At 36.1% G+C, this 25437-nt stretch overlaps 1 protein-coding gene across 2 annotated transcripts; it reads right to left on the bottom strand.

Annotated features, from left to right (window-relative positions):
• Positions 1–60: 60 nt before the first annotated feature.
• On the bottom strand, positions 61–18663 carry LOC141720918 (uncharacterized). Of its 2 annotated transcripts, none has more exons than XM_074523611.1 (13): positions 18458–18663; positions 17655–17786; positions 17008–17125; positions 16069–16165; positions 13592–13698; positions 12543–12665; positions 12261–12414; positions 11251–11311; positions 10817–11172; positions 3045–3278; positions 1668–2928; positions 913–1267; positions 61–395 (listed from the first exon to the last, which is right to left on the bottom strand). In XM_074523611.1, exons 2-12 carry the CDS (start codon positions 17780–17782, stop codon positions 1018–1020), a joined length of 2889 nt encoding a protein of 962 aa, XP_074379712.1. In that variant the 5' UTR covers positions 17783–17786; positions 18458–18663; the 3' UTR covers positions 61–395; positions 913–1017. The 2 variants fall into 2 exon arrangements, with proteins under 2 accessions (XP_074379712.1, XP_074379711.1); XM_074523610.1 differs by having other exon boundaries at positions 17655–17800.
• Between the last annotated feature and the right edge of the window lie 6774 nt (positions 18664–25437).

Here is a 25437-nt window from a genome sequence, read left to right on the forward strand (position 1 = left end):
CTATCGTCTAGCAACATAAACCAGACATCTTCAAAAGAATACAAATTGCGTACATCCATCACTAGAACACGTTCTTTCATTCTATTGATTAACTATGATTGGTTCATGCATCAATCCCTTCTTGCTTGTAATAATTAAAATAAAACATGATTATAATGTTTACAGTAAAACCATGTTCCCCCGAAAGTCTCACTATTCTCAAGTAAACTACGCAACCAAAAAATACGAGTGCTTTAAGCAAATCAATATCAAGCTTTATATACGTATTTAATCTTACAGGCGGCCTGTCAAGTGTCAACATCTGCCATATTATGGATATCAGACATTTGGGAAAGCATCAAGGATGAGCTCTATTTCTACATGAATCCGTAATAACTGTAATCTGACTATCAGACCTGCATGTCAACGAGAAGGAAATAAGGATTTCAGCTTATTAATATAACAGAAGAACAAGTAAATTTAAAGCACAGCAAGTCAAAAGTAAGAACTTTTTAAGATTTTGCAAAAGATCTTATAAGGAGAACTGATTAATCATCCCACAAATTAAGCCTTTGCAAAAGGTTTTCAGATGTAAGTATCAAAATTCCAAAAACAAAGAATTCCAAAAACAAATTGTGTTCTCCTTGGCATTTTATCCTTCCGGATGCAGACCACTTACAGAGTTATTACTTACTAGCAACTACATTAGTCTGCAGCATATCAGCAGAAGTAACTGCAGATTCAGGTTACCTTGCGGCCAAGTTTAATTGTCAGCTTACATTTTTTTAGATCATTTCATCAAGTAACTTATGAAAATAACATAAAGTTGACACAGATAGCAACGTTCTAGCATAGCTATGTAATTTGATATCCAGATATAAATTATTAAACAAAAGGCATTGACACAAAAATAAAAATTTAAAAATTAGGTACCTTGTACATAACATTGCATATCATGCCAGATTCCAAACATTCGGAACATTGCACGTAAGGAAGAAACTTTATATTTTCATGCACTTGTGAAGCTGTACTTTGAACTTATTTAATTGCAGAAGACGCTGCTGATGCTTCAGCTATCAAAGAGACAGGTTGTCGGGCCTGTAGGCAAGCTCCAATATCAAAAGGCCTCAACCCAGATCCGTCAAAAAGAAGATTGACACCAGGGTGAGTTACGTCTTTGCTGTCCATGTCATCTGATTCGACTTTACTGTCAACTTTACCACTGCTATTGTGTGATTCTTCTACTACCCGTGTAGCAGCCTCATAAACAGGGGCCATAGCATAGGATCTGAAAATCATTTAATACCTCAATCAAAATAAGAAATCTCATTAATGGGCATATCGGTGACAGTTGCACCAATATTTATGGCTTTTTTCGGGGATAATGCATGAAATCCATAGCAAATTCAATTTTATAGAAAGAAAATCAAGTCTCTCTCTCATTCTTTATATACGAAAAGTTTCGGGATTAAAACCAGCAGCTACAGTAACTTGATTACATATTTAATCCGATCGGTTTTCAAATATGAAACCATAATATCGTGTGGCATTGGCATTAGCTACAATAGGAAAGCAACGAAAGAAAAAGAAAACCGGATAATGGGAGTATAAAAACTAAAGAACTAGTAAGAAAAACGGTACTACTGCAAACAGCCTCATATGGTGAAAGAGAATGTGTCAATACATACCTCAAGATGTTACCATCAAAGCTCAACACTTCTGTCATACAACGTTTTCTGTTTGCAAGTTTTAATCTCTGGTGTTCTCCCATGGCCCCAGAAATGGGCGAGGATGGGTCTGCAAGCGGATTCCACTTATTACTTGCATAGGTCATTAGAGTTTTTGAAGATTCCTTTGTTTGCTCCCTATTGTAAAGAAGCTTTGCAGTTGGACCTGTGGCATTGTATTTTGAGCAGACATCACGTAGCCTTCGCCTGAGTTCTTGCATCGACTCATGATGCTCAGTTATTAAATCTGATTGTAGTAATTCTGAATGAACCACTCGTTTACATATTTGGTTGCACAATTTTGGACTAAACAGTGGAACACCAAATTCTACACCCAACAAAACCCATTCGTACTTCTGATCATCAGGTAACAATTGTTCTGATTCTTTATCCTTGAAGAGTCTTAATAGGCGAATGTAACCAATGGTCCAAAAGTCTATCTTATCGGCCATCTCAATTAACATAGCGTTCAGCTTTGAGCTTTCTTCGACAGATAGGCCCAGTTCTTTTCCTATATCGGAAATTGAACCATCAGAGTTCTTTAAAGGCAACGGAACATCCATCGTAGTAATATTTCCACGATCATCAAGGTCATATCTTGTAAGGGGCTGCACAAGTACAGCTGAATACTTGAGAATAGCATTCAAGCAATGCAAAAGTATACTTCCTTTAACCAAATTCCCTTGAAACTTTCCACCCAGACCTCCAACAGTAGATCCATCCCAAGACCATATAAGAGCCTTTTCACAACCGGCCAATGGTGCAGGAAGCAACCTCAAACATTGACCTTTCATCAAAACAACTGACAGAGGCCCACTACCAATGGCTGAATACAGTGCTACTTTCAACCAAGGTGTCATTGATGAATGGGAGGGTGGGCCAAAATGAACAGGGCCTTTCGGTCCAGGCAAAACTGAAGACTGAGGTAATGGAACCATGGATACAACAACGTCATAGTCACGAAGAAATAACCGTTCCAGGGTTGCTGAGGAAAGAGAAGCTAAGCTTTCACATCGAAGAATATCGACACGGTATTTTCTGATTTTCCTAGTGGTTTCTGTTTTGATTGCAGAGCCTTCAGCGGAGACGGAACTCTCATTGTCATGGATACTACGATCTGACTTGGGAGTCTCACTTAATTGATCACCTTCCTCAGGCACAGTAGCTAACAGGTTGTTATTATCACTTTCCTCAGACACAGTAGCTGACAGGTTATTATTATCTGAATTCAAAATTACACATACAGCAATATTAGAATCTTCCACAGGTGATGAATACAAGTAATCGTGCAAGAATAATCGATTTACTAGTCAGAGGGAGGTCCAGTGATTACAGTACCTTCAATATTGCTTGACCGTACCATGACACTGGTGTCTTGCTCTTCATTAACAATTCCACCAGAAGACAAACACTCAAGAATACATCTGAGGCTAAATGCATGATTTGCAAATTCTTGCAATTCACCCTCAAATTTGGCTCCCTCTAACGTACTGAGATCTTTGCAAAGATCTGTAATGCTAGCATATCCCAGTTTACCGGCTTCGTATAATGTCACCGCATGAGACTTTAGCCCTGCAAAATGCATCAAGAAACAAGATAATGTATTTAGAAAGACAGACATATTGAATAGAATATAAATTGTATCATGCAAAGATTGTGTGCTTACTTAAACATGAAAGAACCTACACATTTTGCCAAATCAGGGAAAAATAATAATTACTCCAAGCCCCCCCCCCCCCCATTTTTATGAGAAAAACCTTGAATGCAAGATTGAACCTTAAAATACAATGGGGCTGAAAATATGTAAAAGTTATGAATCAATATTTTTTGCATTAAAATGCATCCAATTTCCACAATTCCAAGGTTGTTTCAAGGTCTCAAGCTTCAGATAGAACCATTGCTCTACTTTACACTATGATGCAGGACGAGGTCTAGGAGTAATAATTTGGGAACTTCCTGAATAACATCTCAAAAGAGAAAACTTCTCCCAAAGTGGACCCTCAATGGGGGCTGAAAATATGTAAAAGTTATGAATCAATATTTTTTGCATTAAAATGCATCCAATTTCCACAATTCCAAGGTTGTTTCAAGGTCTCAAGCTTCAGATAGAACCATTGCTCTACTTTACACTATGATGCAGGACGAGGTCTAGGAGTAATAATTTGGGAACTTCCTGAATAACATCTCAAAAGAGAAAACTTCTCCCAAAGTGGACCCTCGATTTCTCAAATCAATTCATGACCCTCGTCTGATTAATACTGCTAATTAAAAAGTTTATACGTAGATCGCATATTGCATCCTCTTCGGAATCAGGGATATTTACATCCATACATATTGTTTCACAAATGCGGTTTGGTTCCATATGTTTTAAAATGGTAAACTATAAAATATTACGCGACACCCACTAAGGAGGGAGCACCCGGAAGCACCCACATCAGGCAGTGCTCACGAAGACTTGGATTTTTTTGCTATGGAAGACACCCATACTACATTTCTGAAATATTTTAACTTGTACAAGGGTGCCCCCTTATAGGGGATTTCTGATAGGAAATTGCTAAAGACCACTCTTCAGGGTGGGTTGCTTATTGGAGGCTCCCTTGAGGGATGTTTACTGAAGGCCAGGGCGTGAAAGATAGCACCCAGTACAACTCAACACACCCTATGATATTGAAATTATATGAAGAAGGCTTGTTTTCAGCCTGTTATGCTGAAGGAGTTGGAGAACTGAGTCAAGTACATATTATTTGCATAAGTATTTGTGCAAGGAAAGCTCTATACAGGAATAAAGACATAGTATAATATCTACAAAGGTATACAAGGCCAGGACCTCACCTGGGCAGCCTAGGCACCCTCGATGGTGAGTTACTGGTATGTTACTTGTTAAAGATCTCTTTGATAGTTGCTTATTGGAAATACTATGGAAACTGACTGTAATCAATTGTCTCATTCCAAGAGGAGCCGAGGGGTAAGGATTATGGAGATGTAACCTACTTCCACCAAGTAGAGACTTACCTACTAGGGCTAGGGCTGTCAAACGGATATTTCGGATACGGATTTGCCTATATCCGTATCCGGATCCGAATCCGAAAATTTATATCTGTATCCATATCCGAATCCGGAAATATTTAAAGAATAATATCTGAATCCGGATCCGACGGATACTATCCGGATACGGATAATATCCGGATCCGAATCCGATATCTTTATTTTTATATTAAAAATTCAAAATAAAAATAAAAAATACAGTAAAAATTAAAATTTCATTTTTAAAAATTAAAATAAGAGTTAAAGTGATTTAATCCTATTTTAATTTATTCAAAAATTAATTTTTATTTATCTTTTCAATGTATTTTTTATCTTTAAATTGTTGAACTCAAATGATTTTTTTATATATGTCAATACTATTTTTACAATTATATAAAATTTGTATAAACATAATATTTAATTATATATGTGTGTGTATATTTATATACATACACGCACACTATAAATTTAATATAATAAATTTTAAATTATATAAATCTTTAAATATAATATATTTATTTGGATTCGGATATCTTCCGATGCGAGTATGCCTATATCCGTATCCTCAAGCATCGGATTCGAATACGGATAATATCCCTTTTGTTTCGAATACGGATAATATCCGCTTTATTTCGGATACGAATGCGGATTTTTCGGACGAATATCGGATTTTTCGGATTTTTTGACAGCCTTGACTAGGGCAATAATTAATTCGGAGCAACTCCTCTAAACATGTGGCTATCTTTACTGAAGCGTATAAACAACAGCAGGCTTTCATAACTGTTACCTATGACAAATCAGGGTCAATTGCTGAACTGCCACACTCTAAAAAACTATTAGTTAAGTTCTAGTGAATTCTTTAAGGCAATTTCTGGCCCAGCGGGTTTAAGTTCTCCATTCTCGGGAATAGAAATCTAGCCTGATAGATTTCTTGATCTCTAAGAATTACGTCATGCTTAATTCCCTATATGTAGTAGAGATATTAAAGTACATTGTATAGGACCGATCGATACAATAGAGAACTATTCTCTAAGATCTTGAGCTGCCCTTTTATCTCAACCACTTCACATCATCAACCACCACACTCTATTCTTTGACCACCATCATCACCGCCATTAATCCCGCCAAAAGTCCCAATCTTATTATCAGGACATCCCTCCATTAATGTCAATATTCAGATTCATACGGGATAAAACATGCAATTTCCTATAATAAGAAAACTAATCATTATCCAAATACTACATCCTAACTACCCAATACTAATTTAATGCCTTAATTATATAATTATCCTTAACAATTGCAATAAATTTTCCCAAATAACAAAAAAAATTATATCTGTATAAAATTAATTACTTTTTTTGTCCACATCACGAAGGACTGCTTAGCTGACAAAGCTTAAAATAATTATGTCTGTGTATGTTATGGCGGAAAAAAATAATCTATAGATCTTGGATGTTGTTGGAACAGAAGGTCCACAACCGACAAGAAATAGCTAACATCAGCCGCAGGATATATGCTTTCTCTTTGCTTGAGTTCAAAGGTTATACATATATATTGAGATGTTCATAACTTCAAGGTCCAGACTCCAGAATTAAAAAAAAACTCAAAATTTGATCAGCTGAACTAGTGGAACTAAACATGGTCAAGTCATCATAAAAGTTGTGTAATGAATTACTACGATTCTATTGATTAACAGCAATGATAACACATAAGCTGCAAAATATAGTTAACTCCTCTGAATTACAGTAGTCAACTCTCTCGATCAAGCAACAACAATGAAAGGAAAAACGAGGATAAATAATGGACTTTCGAGAGGCCCAATTCTCTCCCAATAAAAATAAAGACAGTACTAACTTCTTCATGCCCTAATATTCCCCTATGTGTTGTATATATTCTCCCCTTTGCTCCCTCTCCGTTATTACGCATATATCCTTAAATATTTGCTGCAATGCCTTTCTTACCCCTTGACACGTGCCTGTAATAAACGTGCTTAACACTAGACTCTACTGGGTGCATAACAATACCCCGCTCCCAGAGACTCACCTTGTCCTCAAGGTGAAACCATGGAAAACGATGGTCAATGAAACTCATATCCTCCCAAGTAGTTTAAAGAGGGGCAATCCTTTCCGGTGCATTAGAACCTTTATGTGATCTTGACCATTGTGTCGAGTACGACGGAAACTTAACAATGTTGCTGGTTCCATTGGTAGCTCCATCTCTGAAGTGAGTTGGGGGAGGGGAATTGTACAAGAAACTGGAACCCGACCCACATGTTGTTTGAGTTGTGACACGTGAAAAATCGGACGTATTTTACTCTCAGGTAGCAATTCTAGTTTGTAAGCAACGGTTCCAATTATCTGGATAATCTGAAATAATGATAAGCCATGCCACTTAATTGAAACCTCCGAGTCAGCCTCCAAACCTTGTTGTACTTGATGTACATCCACCAACGCTTCTACTCTTGCAACTAATTCCAACCGAGGTGCTACTTGGTCTGGCATCATAACATGGGCTGCACTTTTCAGCTCAGAAATGTGGAACACGTGATATATCTTACTCTCCGCCAGAAGTAGCATACAATACGCCACCTGTCCAATGCGTTGAGGTATCTCGAAAGGCATATAAAACTTGGCTGATAACTTGTCACATGGCCTATATGCCACCGACCATAGACGATACTGTTGGAACTTTACATACACCTTCTCGTCCACTTGAAACTCCTCATCCCTCCGCCTGTTATTTGCATTAGCTTTCATAATATAATCAAAATAAAATAGTTGCGCATACCAAATGATCACTAGTTCCGACATCATTAACACACCATTACAATTAAGAGTTAACTCATTGACTGATGTGCAAAGAAGCTCAACCACCGCCTTTGACCCCTCACTACCCACACCATATTTACTATCCCAGTCAATTAAATTATCCTTAATTTCAATAGCAGCCTCAAGGATTCGCGCTTGTTGATTGAGCTGATGCGGTTGAATCAAGGTATCGTTTATTATTGCTGAACGAGATGATGGTACATGAACAAGGATGTTGGTGGGCGGATGATTACCATCAAATCCAACCGGCCAATTTAGAGTCTTAATCTCATAATCCAGTTTCTGCAAGCTTGCTTTTATAATAGATCCAACAAATATAGCAGCCGTCAGCATCCCTTCTCCCACAAATCCAGCTTGAGCAGGCTCATGGCCACTTCCACCTCCTGATATAAAAAACTTATTTTCATTGGTTTTACTTGAAATGTCAGAATGTAATAAAACCTTCACCTCTGGAAAGCCATCAAAGTACTGTAATCCATGATAACTTTCCACAAGACCCTCAATAAACTCAGTCATTACAATCTCAGGATTATTGATTAGTTTTTTAGCTTGGAATGCTATTGGAAAATGAACCAGTTTGGTGGTTGTACCTGCACTTACCTGACATCTCCCTAAAAGTACCAAAAATGTCCCCTTTACTGTCTCAGCCCTTGCTGTTCTAATTGCCAGAAAGTACAATTCCACCAACGACATCCAATCAACTTTAGTAATCCCCTTGTTAACTACCATACATTTCAATTCCATCCCATCTTCTTCAAACCTCCCTATCTCTAACCATGCCTTCATAGCCAACACACTCAAACTCGGGTGATTATCACTATCTCCCTCGCAATCTCTCAAATCCCTAACACACTTCAGAACACATTCAAAATTATCCGCCTGCAAATGTAATGCAGCTATGAAACTCGAAGTCTTCGATTTTGATTTCTTTAAACCTAATGATGCATCGGACCTCTTCACGAACAACTTTAACGCATATATGTTTTCACTACTTTCTTCCAAAACCTCAATCTTCCCATACTCATCCTCGTGTAGCTTAAAATAACACGTTCTTTCACCTACACCATCACAAGCCACTAAATTTCTTTGAAGCTTATTTTCAAACAGTTTACATCCTCTTCTCTTACCATATGCAATTACCAGCATAAATAATATTATTGTCCTGGCAACCACATCCTCAACCACATCCTTAACAGGCCGTTCATTAATCTCTATTGATTGCTCTATCCCTTTGAAAGGCTGAAATACCTCTAGTTTAGAATCTTTAACGAAATCAGGCATCTTATTTCCATCATATTTAACTTCATACCTTTCCTTATAACTCCCTTTTCTGCGATTCTTACCATGTTCGTCTTCTTGAATCTTGTAAAACGAAACCTTATCATACTCCTTTTTATGTAGCTTAAACACCTTAATCATATCGTACTTGACAAATTGTTGAAAATATATTTTTAAATCCTTTTCGCACGTCTCAGCAGACAAAACAATAGCAGACGATAATAGAGCTTTATCTACTTGCACTCTCTCGGAACTATTATCAAACATTTTGAGGGCAGACTTTACATATTGTACCGTTTGTGACTTGTTTGAATACTCACACTTTTCATTCACATGTTTCTCTACTCTATTCAAATTATCCAGTTTATCAACTCCCAAAATTTGAGTAGGAGCATTAAAAGATTGACTTACCTGATTTGTGGACAACTCCCTTGAATAAGAATCCTCTTCACCGTCTTTATCAACCTTCCTAACCATCTCTAAAAGCGAATAATGCATCGCTTTCACTGCTCTATCTATTGCCTTCGACACCATTTCCGAAATTGATTCCTCCATCGCCATAATCTTCTCTTCAATCAGATATAGTTGTTGTGTTGGCATCGACGGTCCCATCGGAACGAAGTGCTCTGATACCACTTGTAATGAATTACTACGATTCTATTGATTAACAGCAATGATAACACATAAGCTGCAAAATATAGTTAACTCCTCTGAATTACAGTAGTCAACTCTCTCGATCAAGCAACAACAATGAAAGGAAAAACGAGGATAAATAATGGACTTTCGAGAGGCCCAATTCTCTCCCAATAAAAATAAAGACAGTACTAACTTCTTCATGCCCTAATATTCCCCTATGTGCTGTATATATTCTCCCCTTTGCTCCCTCTCCGTTATTACGCATATATCCTTAAATATTTGCTGCAATGCCTTTCTTACCCCTTGACACGTGTGTAATAAACGTGCTTAACAGTAGACTCTACTGGGTGCATAACAAGTTGACTCAGCTTGCCAGTCTGACACATGCTGTTGAGTGTTAAGTCAACCATATCATTGATTTAAATGTGATAATTAAGTTTTGCAAGCTTATCATTACCAATGATGCAGGACAGATTTTAGGTGGTTTTCTGGTGGGGATTGATAGTTTTAAAGTTCGGCAGCGGCGGGGTAGTATAGAGATAGCATCCGTGTGAAAATCCGGAGATTAATAGTGAAAAACATCAGTGAACAGTGATTCCATCGATGACCAGCGTGAACAGTAAAAAGATTCAGGATTCGGCTCATACAAATTGATGTAGGACAAGATTTTAGAAAGATGAATTATAATATAAAAATAAGAACAAAGGATAAAGCAATGAATTCTATGATTCCCAAGAATAATTAATCAATATTATTCTCAAGAAAAGTGTATAATCAAAAGCTTAGTTGAGGATTACAATGCTTATATAGGAATAAAAACCCTAATAAATAACTAATGGACTAAGGCCCGTAACAGTTGGGCTTTATTATAAATAACCAATTTAATTAATAAACTACTAGGCCCACACATAAAATATTAACTCCATGTAGACTATATACATTATTTATCTTTAGACTAAATAAATACAAACTAATTAGTAACAAATAAATTAATTCTTTATTCTCGTTCCTCATCAACCAAGATTGAACCAATATATTAATGTTTGAAATTAAATTAACCTCATATGTATTCAATTTGAACAATTTTCTTCCCCTTACAACTTGCCTTTTAATCATACATCATAATAGCATACCATTTTTATGGCCTATATGGTACATAGTATTAAAGTAACTTAATTTTCAAATAAAAAAAGAACTGATACAGCACCATGTAGGAGCAACCAAAATATTTCAGCCATCACTGCTAAAAACACGGTAAGAGCACCTTGCAGAACAATAAATAACATCTTTTTCAATATACTGCAAGGCAGCGCAAGACAATGTAAAAGTAAATAAAAAACCAACCTGGTGAGACAGAGCCCATCATAAGATATGATGTTATATTAGCATCAACAACAAAAGCAACATGTGCGTCACTGTTTTCTGTCCTTGCAACATCCCCTTGTCGAAAATCACTACCATTAGTTGCCATGTTTGTAGAACCCATGTTATTTTCATCATCGCTGAGGGTAACTGAAGAAATGCCAGGTACCACTGATTCTTGAAGAATGGATGCGGGATCAATAATTTTTTCCGCCCATCCCAGGCGGCAAACAAATGAGGCGGCAGCCTGTAGTTGAGAAAGGTCAGCTTGTAACGTAGACGCCAATTCAGCAACTGTGGAGTTCTCACTCGAAACCACAAACACGGCATATAACACCCTGTAAAAGTTTTTGTCATTAATGCTACAACTCCCTTCACAGAAACGAAGTTCATATGTAATTAAACAATTAACTTACTCCTCAATGGGGTCTTCATAAGCTTGCTCCCTGTTTGAAATAAATCCTTCGAGCCTGGAAACTGAAACACTGTAAACATCAACATTCTAAACTTAAATGTAGCTGGAAATCAAAAAATAACAGCACACAGTAGAACGCCAAATCAAAAGATCAATTTCTGTCATATACGCAGTATACAATATAACAATCTCTAACTACTTTAACATTCAGATTAGGAGGTAATCCTATGACATTAGAGTTCTTCAAATTGACTGGAAGAGCAAAATGACTGAAACAGATTGAAAACAATGGGTTCAGAGATATAAGCAGGACTGAATCACATCCTAATGGAACCACATATCCCAGGCAGGTGAACAACTTAATAACAAGACAATGCAATGGATCAACAGTTAAATTTTATAATGTTGACTAGTAAGAAATTGGACATAAACCGCCTTTGCTAATAAACTTGCTGATGCAGATACGCGTTTCTTTTTTAAGGAGTAGAATTTACAGATGGGTCTGAAAAGCGCTAGGAAACAACTTATTTGCTCCAGAATATAAAATCTTCAATCTTCAAAAACATTTGTTACACGAATATTTAAAGGTACATACATATTTTAAGTAAATTTATTTGACTTGAATAGCTTTTGGCAAGTATGAGTATGCTACTATAATCTACTTATGCTGGAGAACTATCTAGTGTGCTTAACCCTGTTATAATGAAACAAACATGGTTACTGATGTCCGGCCAATTGCATTTCGAAAAAAAGTCGCCCATCAACTTGCCCAGACAGCCGCAAGTAGTGATCAAGCAGGTTCCAACCCGGCCCAATAAAAAAAAGAAAAAGATGACTAAAATTGAACTATTTATTGAACGACCTTAGCAACATATCATGCAGACAGTACAGTAGTGGCTTGACTCAGCCTTGGCGCCATGATAACCATGGAAACAAACATTAACTGAATATGCTAATCTGTGGAAATTTAGAGATCTAAAAATTTAATACAACTTAGTGCAAAGAAATTACCTTTAAAACGGTCATCAGCATACACAGGAACATCAATGTAAACTAGTCCCCGTCGGTAAAGACCCCTTACAATTTCGGGATCAAAGAGGACAAAGGCATTTGCTTCCTCCTTGCAAATTTTATCAATGGTTGCCATTTCTTCTTCTGAAAGTTTCTGGTAAAGAATATAACAAAGACTGTATCAATCATGTACAATGGACTTCAAAATCGCAATGAGACTTAAGCCCAAGAAAATAATTTGCACTCCCATGCAAAAGTGACTACAAATACAAGAGATCTCACCTTGAATTCTTCAAGAGTAAAATTGACCAGACCAACACCCCACCAAGGGTCAATCTTAAAATCGACAGGTTGTGATGGCAAAAGTTCTTTGGCAATAGACTTGTTCAGCTTCCACATTATTTTCTGGATGAATGTCAAAGGATTTAGCATAAAAACACTAGTATTTGCATGTGCTTCGAAGATAGTAATGACACTAAACTCGTTTAATTAATGAGGCAAGACGGACCATGAGATATAATTGGATTCAAATATGAGCTCAAGGGAGCTTCATTTCAACTAATATTCCAAGAAAACTTTAAATTAGTAATGATATATTGATTTTATATATGTTGATTTGCATATGATCCAGTTGGGGCCTTCCTGTAATACCTTATGGTTCAAGATGAGTTTATTACTTGACATGATATCGGAGCTCAGCTTAAGAAGGGGTCTTGTGTTCGAGTCCTCCCACTCCAATTTGTTTAATTTAAACTATTTATCTGTCTGTCTGAGGTCTGTTATAAGTCGGTAGGGGCAGTTAACCAGCTAAACTTTGATAAGTTATAGTGGTCATGACATGATCATGCCTCCGCAATCTGCACTCTTAAGTGGACAGTGATTTTGTATGCAAAAAATTTTAGGCAATGAATATATAGTGGCCATAATCATTGCTTTTGCCTCTTTAATCTCCCATCTCTCACACCAAATTCCTCCCACAAGTTTACATTTATTTAAGGGACTGACACAATTCTTTAACAGACCTTCAAATTTTGGATTAGGCTTGGTGGCACTAACCAAAAATACATAAACAGCTAGATACGCTGGAATTTAGAATGGTAGAATCAGACAATTCGATACTAAAAGAAAATATTTTCATCCAAAATCAAATTAATAATGAAATTTCAGAAACATAGTTTACACAGTGTATCTTCTCTGAAGAGAAGTGGCAATTTCTACGAAACAATCATGTGATGACCACTTGACACTGCAACTAGCACCTTGTAGAAAGGCTATTTATGTCTTCAACTGATGCAGAATGATAGGAAATTTCTAATTAACCTATGCAGTACCTTTGATTTGCACTTATTCATGATGTCGATGAATTCATTTCTACCTATCCCTGTAAGCCGCAGAGCATCTGCTGCACTGAAATTTGGGATGCTGTCGTAAGGTTGTTCTGCAAATATTATTACAAGTTAATGACTGGCAATATTACTAAATACAAGATCAATGAACTATACATTGATGGTTCTAATACAATCACAAGTCAATAAAGCCTGCCTACCAAAAACAGACTAGAACAAATTATAAGGTAGTGAAGATACAATGATAGCATGACTCAATTCTGGTGTGGGTTTCAACAACAGGGCACTAACTCGCATTACACCCGAATAAACTGATTCATTTTACATCACTACAAGCATTTTAAAACTGATTTTTATGATATTAGTAGACACAACATGACATTGATAAGTGGATGAGGCATGGGTCTTCAGTACTGCAAACATGTAGATTTACTAGAAGCAAGAATTAAACATTACAAGGTATACATGATACTATAAAAAATAACACCACACGCAAAAGACTTGCTATAACACCTGTAGTGTGATAGCAATCATAACTTGCATGGCAAGGGCACGGATACAAATGTAACACAAATACAACATTACATTATTTGCAAGTGAATGATATGCTAAACAGATGGACACCTACGACAAGTATAGAACATATTCAGGTGTTAAATCTGTTGAGTAACCAGCTCATCTAAAACCTTAAGGTATTAGAGAAAGGCTCCAATAGGATCATATATTTAACACTCCCCCTCACTCGAATGCCCATTTATGGGTCGAAGAGTGGAACACCGGCGCCCATCTTTGGGGCATTAATTGTCTTTAGTGTCCACATTAAATTGTGAGAATGTTGGGGGTGGCTGGGAATCGAACCTGAGTCCTCCCGCCAGCCTAAGCTTTGATACCATGTTGAGTAACCAGCTCATCTAAAACCTTAAGGTGTTAGAGGAAGGCCCCAATAGGATCATATATTTAACACTCGAGTAACCAGCTCATCTAAAACCTTAAGGTGTTAGAGAAAGGCTCCAATAGGATCATATATTTAACACTCCCCCTCACTCGAAAGCCCATTTATGGGACGAAGAGTGGAACACCGGCGCCCATCTTTGTGGCATTAATTGTCTTTAGTGTCCACAATAAATTGTGAGAATATTGGGGGTGGCTGGGAATCGAACCTTAGTCCTCACGCCAGCCTAAGCTCCTCACAATTTAATGTGGACACTAAAGGCAATTAATGCCCCAAAGATGGGCGCCGGTGTTCCACTCTTCGTCCCATAAATGGGCTTTCGAGTGAGGGGGAGTGTTAAATATATGATCCAATTGGGGCCTTCCTCTAACACCTTAAGGTTTTAGATGAGCTGGTTACTCAACAAAATCTACATGTAATTAGGAACCGCATATCAAAAAAAAGAGGCCTGTAATATAAGAATTTAAATTACATCATTACACACAAGATTCTTCTTTCCCTGTCTGTGCTCTCCCCTAATGTATAATAATGCTATGGCGTATCAGATATTAAGTACTTCCCCCACTGTTCTATAATTAAAATACATGTGAATCCAACTTCCAGGTTCATTTACAACCATGTAATTTGAAATAATCAACATGAACCAATAGAGTGAAGCAGTACATCCTTGGGCATGTTAAGCATGTTGGATTATACACATTCTCCTCAATAAAGTTATAATTTTATACTAATTAATTTTTATGTTTAATTACTTATAGACTAAAATGCACTATTCATTCTGAAGTTCAATATTTTCACACTTTAGTTGCCGAAATAAAAATGTGGCCATGTGTATAGATATAAATTATTTTTTTAAGCACTTAAAGGGCTCCGCACTTTCTAGGTAGACGGCGTTAACAACATTAATGGTATATTTGTCAATCCCATATTTCAATGTCTCTTTTTGTATCTCTATAATTATGTCTGACTTTTCTACCTAAAACCCAATTCTTGTTAACCTAATCTATTTTCAATTGAAACTCAAATATGTCAAAGCTTACCCTTCCTTCAAATAAATGAGTCAACAATGATTCTATAGGAACTGAGCAGTGGAGAACACATCTTGGACTGATTACAATCCAGGCTGTGAGTTTCTAACATGTGCTTATGGTGGCTGCAACTTTTTTTGGTTGACATAGATATCTGTAACGTAGCCTGCTACTCATCCCATTTCCCATCCTTATTTCCATTACATCCAAGTAAACAGCCACAACATATTTTAATTTTCAGCTAATTACACAACCTAACATTGATGAGGGAACTGATAAAGCTTATGCATAGATATCTGCAAAACAGCCTACTACTCAACCCAATTCCCCTCTTAATTTCCATTCTATCAAAGCAAACATATAATTAGATCGCCACAACATATTTTGATTTTCAGCTATTTACATAACTTCACGTATAAGCAATAATGCACATAAACAAAAACTACTCGGGTATCTCAACCATAGTGGTATAACTCAAGTACCACTTTTCATAACTTCAAATATCATGTCGCAATAATATCTGAATGAGGACAACCGCATCACACGGCAAACATACTCCGCAAGGTGATATGGAAACAACTGCAAGCAAAATTTATGAAAGAAATGAATATTCACTTGCCCCAGAATACAATAAGATTAAAAGTGAAATGCCAACATAATAACTTAATAAAATAATCATTCCCTTTCATTTTTGTGAAAATTTAAGGTGAATTGTGTTTTATTTGCTTATATAAAATGTTTTTATTAGAGAAATTTGAAACATGATTGATGGCTTGAGAAGACAATTTATGTCAATTGTAATTACAATTTATTATGTAGGAGAAAATATTTTGTTGTCACGTAACTTGATGCTTAATACATATGCAGGGACATTTTTGTTTCATTATTAGAGATTAGTCATGTTAATCCACTTAATTGATACGCAATGATATTTTAGTCTTATTATGGATTGTGATTAAAACTTCTTTTTCCTCTATGTTTATGTCGAAAGAGGTAGTGGTAGAGTGACGTAATGTGAGTAAAAAAAAGAAGTTCCTGACATTAAGCCTGACTATTTCATGTATTCAGTTCTTGAGTTTCACCTATACTCATATTTTCATTGAATAAAATAATCATTCCAACATTCAGCAGAAATTTCACAAAAAGTCATGTCATAAAACTATAAATGACTACCATCTATGATGACCATTACATATATTTAATTAAGTGAAGGTAGAAGGAAATGTATACATAGTTGTTACCTAAAGTTGAATAAAAAAAACAATGACAAAATTATTACACAATGTAGAACAAGAAACTGTTTCTTCCCCAATGTAGTACTCATTCTGGCAGTCAAATTCGATAATTATCAGCAAAAATACCGTACATATACAATTAACTGTCCAGAATAATGAAAAAAAAAAAAGAATGACAATACTCACTGCTAAATTTTTCCGCAAATATCGCATCATTTCTTCATAGTATTCAGCCTCTTTGGAAACCTTACGAGCAAAAGAAGTATTCCATGGGAGCCTTTTTTTTATGCAGTGTTCAATTACCCTATACAAATAGGAGGCTAATGCATCATAACTACTAAGACGACGAAATAAATTAGAAATAAACATATTATCAACTCATATTTATACACGCAAAAGCAATGAAATAAACAATTTGACTATTAGATCAATTAGTATTTGTTAATAATACATATATCTTCCAAATGTGATAATCTACAAGATACTCAATGACATTTTGATTACATGTCCCCTCAACAGAAAGCTAATAACATTGTAAAAAGCAGCCAAGAGACTCCAGCTCGGCTTAAAAAACATTAACACTTACATTTTTTTAAAACACAAATTAAACTAAAATGTCTGCTCAAAAATAGGTCATCAACATCATACTAAAAACGATATGATTCAAATCACGGTGTATGTACAAGCTTAGCTAAAAACCAATGATACAAAATTAATCAAATTAAATCACCAAAACGCAAGTAATACATAAGGTTGAAATCAACGCATAATTACAAAATGCCAACAATACAAGTGAATATTTACGATATAGGTTTGAGATACGAAAAACTGACTTTCGATGCCAGTCATCCCTGGAATTCAAAGTGGACTGAAGGCGTTTCGGAAGATTTTCCCACGGACATTCTTCCTTGATTGCTTTCAGAATCAACTGTTCCTCGACAGTTGCAGGAACATGCAACATATTCCTAATATACAACTCCTGAAAATTAAAATTTGTAAATGTATATATAAAATTCAAACGAGCCTCGTAAAAAATTGCAGATCGAAATGAATTGATTTAGAATATACAGACAGACAACTAACGCAGGTTCAATTCTTTCCATCAGTACCAAACATGATCAGGACACAAGATCAAATTTCCACTGACCTTGCTGTTTACCCCCACCAATTGTCCTCAACAAAAAATCCAACACCACCCCAAATCAAACCAACCCCACAACCTAATTCCAATGTCTTCCCTCTAAACAATCCCTCGACACCCTGTAAATCACAAACCAACCCTATCTCCACCAATGCACTCACTAATACTCCAACAACTTAACTACCAAAACTAAATAAAAATCGAAACTTTCATACCCTATAAAAATCGAAACTTTCACACCCTATATCCCCAATCTCAATCCAATATTCAACACAGATCCATATTCCACTCGAATATTGAATAAAAACCAAACTACCAGACCGAAAATTACCGAAAATATGAATCAATCCCAAGACAACAAATCACATAAAATCACATTCAACCCAATACTAAGAAGATTAAACAGAATCAATGTAGAGCAATACAAAGCCTATATTACAACCTAAGGTTCGAAAAATACATAAATTAAAAAAAAAAAAAGTCAAGTAATTGTACCTCTCGTAGAGATCCTGGGGAAAAGAAAGGGTTGGGGCTTTGATGCGATAGAAGGGTGTGTGTATATGTGTATGTATAGATGTATGTAATTGTGTTGGTAGATGGGGGCTATGAGAAATCGCGAAATGTGGGATCAATTTGTTTTGTGTAAGGTTCTCAGAGTGTTTGTCTGTGATGATACAATTTACAACCAACAAGAACACTGCCTTTGCTCCTCTACGATTTATTATTAAAACATAATTATATTTCCTACTTATAAATATAAATTACACTATATTTTTACATCATGAATAATTTTTTTAAAACCTAAAATATTATTATTTTCGAAAAAATCATTAATTTATATACATGTATATTTATAATTATTATCTTATCATAAATAAAATTCATATCTTAAAATTTTAACTTCAAATTAATTTTAAAAATTACATAATCTTAACTGGTATTTTTAATCGTGTAAGTTATTATAAATCAAATGTGTTATTTTAATATGTTAACTATTATACATGTATGCATGACTTTCAAGAAGTGCTTTTCGACTGTGATCTCATAGACATGTCGCTAAGTGGTTATCATTACATTTGGGAACGTGGGTACGGTACAAACCAACACATTAAAGTGTGGTTGAATAGAGCCCTGATAACACAGAATTTTGCTGATTTCTTTAAAGATGCAAAACTCATTAATTTGGAGGTATCTACCTCTAATCACTGCCCCGTCTGGTTATAAATTCAAGTAGTACAACAGAATGTGTGTAAAAAACCCTCCAGGTCTGAGAATGCATGGCTCCGAGAGCCTACGTGCTACTTGCTGGTAGAAGAAGTATGGAACAATAATGGAAGCGGTTCGTTTTATGATAAGCTCTCAGTATGTTCAGATGTATTATCTGTTAGTAATATGTGTATTGGTTTGATGATAAGTTAAACAAAATACTTAAGTAGAAATCTAGTGTTTGTAGCCTCAACGGATAAGACCATCTTGGCTATCCGTTGAAGGAGTCGCTTTACTTAGCAATAAGTTTAGTATTGTAGCACATTTCATTCTCTGGTTTCAAGTTGTAATTCTTAGATGTTGTAGGAAATTATCAGTCATGTTGACTACTAATGGATATACAAATAGGAGGGCTAATTGTAAATATTTCATGCCTTGTAATTTTGTATAAGTGAAGAAGTATCAACGGATATTGAAGACCTTCAACGGATAAGAAACAAAACTTCAACGGATGTCTCTAATGCTTCAACGGATAATATCCATCAACGGATAAGTGCTTCAACGGATAAAGACTTCAACTGATAATGTATCAACGGATAAAGCTTCAACGGATAAAGCCTCAACGGATAAGGCATCAACGAATGAAAGCTTCAACGGATGCTTAGTTCATTAGCAGTTGATAGTGACAATTCACAAGCTGACAGAGGCACATGGGTTGACAGAGACAAATTGGAATGTGGAAGCCTCTAGGAGGAATCAAGAAAATGCAGCATTTCCATTCTGATGCAAACAAGGAAGTATTCAAAGATTCACAAATTATCCTAGATTGCATTAGATAGAGAAATGAAGAAGAAACATGTGAAGAATCTTTTCAATTGTATTTTACAGTTTTATCTTCACTTGTAAGCTTGGTGATATATAAACCAAGTAGCAGCTAGTAATTAGATAATAATTTTCCTGAGCTGTTTAGAAATATCCAGAGAGAAAATCATCTAGTTTGTACTAGGAAGCAGCTGTGATTTAATTCTTTGAATCACAGATTTTCTGAAATAACACATCTCTGGTGGAACAACAAATCCACCAGAAAAGTTTTTAAGTTCTTTGTGTTCTTTACATTTGTGTTTGAATATATATCTGTCTGTATCAGTTTCAAGCAATTCACACACATTTGTTCACTTAAACACTTAGCCTTAGAAACTACTCAAAACTTGAAAAAGTTTTGAGATTTATATTTAACCCCCCTTCTGTAAATCTCATTGTTAGTCCACTGGGAATAACAATTGGTATCAGAGCAAGCTCTTAACATACAAAGAGTTTAAAGATCTATTCTGCTAACATCATGAGTAAGAAGGATATTGGAGTAAAGATTCCAATCCTGAAAAGAGATAACTACCATCACTGGAAGGTGAAGATGCACTTACATATTCTCTCTCAAGATGAAAGCTACATCAACTACATTGAAAATGGTCCTCACATCCCACACAAGGTGGCCACAACTGCTACTGCAACAGTTGCTGTTGACAGTCTATTCCCAAGTCAAAGGCAGAATGGACTGTTGAAGATATTGAAGAGGTCCACAAGGACAAGAAAGCCATCAACATTCTGTTTAATGGCCTGGATCAAGATATATTTGACAATATCATCAACAGCCAAACTGCTAAGGAAATTTGGGATACTGTGCAGCTTATCTGTGAAGGCACCGAGCAAGTTAGAGAAAACAAAATGCAGCTTCTCATTCAACAGTATGAATATTTTCACTTTGAAGAAGGAGAATCATTGAATGATACCTTCAACAGATTTCAGAAACTGTTGAATGGATTGAAGCTGTATGGGAGAGTGTACCAAGTCAAGGACTCCAATTTAAAATTTCTAAGGTCTCTACCTAAGGAATGGAAGCCCATGACTGTTTCTCTAAGAAATTCTCAAGATTATAAGGACTTCACACTTGAAAGATTATATGGAATTTTGAAGACTTATGAACTTGAGATGGAGCAAGATGAGCTGTTGGAAAAGGGAAAGAGAAAAGGAGGATCAGTTGTACTTGTAGCTGACAGTGAGAAGGTTGAAGCCAGGAATGAAGAAAAGACAATGCCAAGCCTCAAAATTGGCACAAGCAAATCAGAATCAAGCAAGGGTGAAGAGCAAGTAGTTGAGGATGAAGACAATTCCAGTCAGGATGACTCTGATGATATTGATGAACATCTGGCTTTTCTGTCCAGGAGGTTTGCAAAGATGAAGTTCAGGAAAAATACAAAATTCACTAAGCCAAACAAAAACATGGTGGACAAATCCAAGTTCAAATGTTATAACTGTGGCATGAGTGGACACTTTGCAAGTGAGTGTAGGAAGCCAACCTCTGATAAAAAGAAATTTGAGCAAGTTGATTACAAAAAGAAGTATTTTGATTTGCTCAAACAAAAGGAAAGAGCTTTTCTCACTCAAGATGATTGGGCAGCAAATGGGGTCAATGAAGATGATGATGCGGAATATGTCAACCTAGCCCTGATGGCTAATTCTGATGAAAATGAAACTAGTTCATCAAGCAACCAGGTAATTACTACTGATCTCTCTCAGCTTTCTAAACATGAATGCAATGAAGCCATAAATGATATGTCCAATGAATTATATCATTTGCGTGTTTCCCTTAAATCACTAGTTAAAGAAAACACTAGGATCAAAGAGAATAATGTGTTTTTAAGTGATAGAAATGTTGTGTTAGAGAATCAGGTAATTGAGCTTGAAAAGATTAAACTTAAATGCTTGACTGTTGAGAGTGAACTAGAAGAAGCTGTTAAGAAAGTAGAAATTCTTTCTAAACAGTTAGAAAGTGAGCAAGAGGTAATCAAGGCCTGTAAAACATCTAGGGATGTTAATGTTCAAATTGCCAAGGTTCAGGGAATTGAATCATTCTGTGAGGATGCCTGGAAGAAGAACAAAAGGAGTTAGAATTAATTGATGGATTGTCAACGGATGTGGAATCAACGGATGATGAAAGTTATCCGTTGAAGGAAGAAAAGGAGCATCCGTTGAAGGCTCATCAATTAAAACAGGCAAGTAATTTTAAAAATAAAAACCTTAATAAGAAGAATGATTCAACTCTCAAGAACTTTGTCAAAGAAGGAGCTAGCACATCCAAAGATTCCAGTAAGGTGAATATAGGACACATGACTTTGGATCAGCTGAAAAATAGGCTTAAGTTGGTTGAGGATAAGAAGGAAATTAAAAGAAAATCTAAAAGAAATGGGAAGATAGGGATTAATAAACATAACAATTACACACCTGATAGGTATGCTCCTAGAAAAAGCTGTGTGCATTGTAAAAGTGTTAATCACCTATCTGATAATTGTAAATCTGTTAAAAATGCTCCCATGCCTTCAAATCCCTCCTTGCCTAACATGTTTATGTCACCTCTGCATGCTATGCCTGTTATGTCTCATCAGAATCCCCATGCACATTTTGCAAACATGCCATATATTAATAATCCTTATTTTACTGCATTTAGTATGCCTCAAATGCCATACAATATGCTTATGTGGAATAACATGTTTGCACAATCTATGCCTTATCAAATTCAATCAAATGTGCTAAGTGATTCTGTGACTAACCCTACACTTCAACCAACCACATCTGAGATCAAGGTTGACCCAAAGCTACCTAAGTCAAAAGATGCAGGAGGAATGAAGTCTAGGAAAAAGACTAACAAGGCTGGACCCAAGGAAACTTGGGTACCAAAATCAACTTGATTGATTTTATTGTGTGCAGGGAAAAAGAAGGAATCTATGGTACTTGGACAGTGGTTGTTCAAGACACATGACAGGAGATTTCACCCTGCTCACAGAGTTTAAGGAGAGAGCTGGCCCTAGCATAACCTTTGGAGATGACAGCAAATGATTCACTATGGGATATGGCTTGATTTCAAAAGAAAATGTCATCATTGATGAAGTTGCATTGGTTGATGGTCTCAAACACAACTTATTGAGCATCAGTCAACTATGTGACAGAGGGAATACTGTTTCCTTCAATTCTGAAGCCTGTATTGTCACAAGTAAGAAGGACAATAAAGTGGTTCTAACTGGAGTTAGAAAAGGAAATGTGTACCTAGCTGACTTCAACTCTACAGATGCAGAATCCATTACTTGTCTTTTCAGCAAAGCAAGTGCAGTTGAAAGTTGGCTATGGCACAAGAAGCTGTCCCATTTGAATTTCAAGACAATGAATGATCTAGTCAAAAAGGACTTAGTTAGAGGAATGCCTCTAGTGGAATTCACAAGGGATGGACTGTGTGATGCTTGTCAGAAAGGAAAGCAAAAGAAAGTATCATTCAGTAAGAAGCTTGAATCTGCAATTGATGAACCATTACAACTGCTACACATGGATCTTTTTGGACCAGTCAATGTATTGTCAATTTCAAGGAAAAGATATTGCCTAGTGATTGTAGATGATTTCTCAAAGTTTTCATGGGTCTATTTTCTTGGATCAAAGGATGAAGCTAGTGAAATCATTATCAATCATATCAAGCAAGTCAACAATCATCCTGATTTCAAAGTAAGAAATATTAGGAGTGACAATGGAACTGAGTTCAAGAATTCAACCATGAAGTTGTTCTGTGAAGAAAATGGGATCATGCATGAGTACTCAGCTCCAAGGACTCCACAACAAAATGGTGTGGTGGAAAGGAAGAACAGATCACTAATTGAAGCTGCAAGGACAATGCTTGAAGAGTCAAAACTCCCAACTTACTTTTGGGCTGAGGCTGTTAACTGTGCATGTTACACTCAGAATATTTCTCTAATCAATCAGGCAAAAGGCATGACTCCCTATCAACTATTCAAGAGAAGAAAACCAACTTTAAACTTTCTGCATGTCTTTGGTTGCAAATGTTACATCTTAAGGAATCAATCTGATCACAGAGGGAAGTTTGATGCAAAGCCTGATGAAGGAATATTTGTTGGTTATTCTGCTGGAAAATCTTATAGGGTCTACAATCTAAGAACAAATATTGTCATGGAATCTGTGCATGTTATGTTTGATGATAAAAAGATTGATGGACTAACAGATGAGGGACATCATAAAGGACTCAAATTTGACAACATTGAGATATATTGTGATGATAGTGAAGATGAGAATGATGAAGAAGGCATCTCAAGAAGAATTCAGAATCTGCCTTTGGATAATGCACAACATGCTGCATCCGTTGAAAGTCATAATTCAGCTCCCGTTGAAAGAAGCAATGCAGCATCCGTTGAAAGACAAAGTGCATCATCCGTTGAAGTTCATAATGAAGCATCCGTTGATCACAGTCTGTCAACGGATAATCAATTCACTTCATCAGTTGATAGAGCTCCCAATTCCTTTCAAAGGATCAGCAACTCAGGGGGAGTTTCAACCAATCAACATTCTATCTCACATCATGACAATACTGAGGCAACCTCATCTAGAGCTAATCTACCACCTCAAAGGAAATGGACCAAGAATCACCCTTTTGAACTGATCATTGGTGATGCTACATCTAAAGTACAAACTAGAAGGGCTACTCAAGATGAATGTCTGTATAGTAGCTTTCTATCACAGGAGGAACCTAAGAGAGTGGAAGAAGCTCTATTGGATCCAGATTGGATTTTAGCAATGCAAGAGGAGCTAAACCAATTTGAAAGGAACAAAGTATGGAAGCTGGTACCCAAGCCAAAGAACAAGAGTTCTACTGACACAAAATGGGTATTCAGAAACAAGATGGATGAAAATGGCATTGTCATAAGGAATAAAGCCAGATTGGTTGTTAAAGGCTATTCTCAACAAGAAGGGATAGATTTTGATGAAACATTTGCTCCAGTTGCCAGACTTGAGGCCATCAGAATCTTTTTAGCCTATGCAGCCCATGCCAATTTCAAAGTCTATCAAATGGATGTCAAGAGTGCATTTCTAAATGGGGAATTGGAGGAAGAAGTTTATGTAAGCCAACCTCCAGGATTTGAAGATCCAAACTTTCCAGACTATGTGTATTATCTGTTGAAAGCACTCTATGGACTAAAGCAAGCACCTAGAGCCTGGTATGAGACTTTGTCAAAATTCCTTCTAGATAATCACTTCACAAGAGGTATTGTTGACAAAACTCTCTTCTTTAGAAATGTTAATGGCTCTAAAATACTTGTTCAAATTTATGTAGATGATATTATATTTGGATCTACAGATGATAAGCTTTGTAAAAAGTTTGCTAAGTTAATGCAAAGTAAATATGAAATGAGCATGATGGGAGAGCTAACTTATTTTCT

Source organism: Apium graveolens, chromosome 4, assembly GCF_009905375.1.
Source record: "Apium graveolens cultivar Ventura chromosome 4, ASM990537v1, whole genome shotgun sequence".
NCBI lineage: Eukaryota > Viridiplantae > Streptophyta > Magnoliopsida > Apiales > Apiaceae > Apium > Apium graveolens.

Bases quoted from the DNA above. Each gene is read 5' to 3' on its own strand.
- LOC141720918 (XM_074523611.1), bottom strand. From the start codon at position 17,782: ATGTTGCATGTTCCTGCAACTGTCGAGGAACAGTTGATTCTGAAAGCA. The intron at 3,279-10,816 runs GTTGGTTTTTTA...TGCATTTTGCAG, and splicing joins GATGGGCTCTGTCTCACCAG to GGCTAAAGTCTCATGCGGTG. The intron at 1,268-1,667 runs GTATGTATTGAC...AATGATTTTCAG, and splicing joins TTTGATGGTAACATCTTGAG to ATCCTATGCTATGGCCCCTG.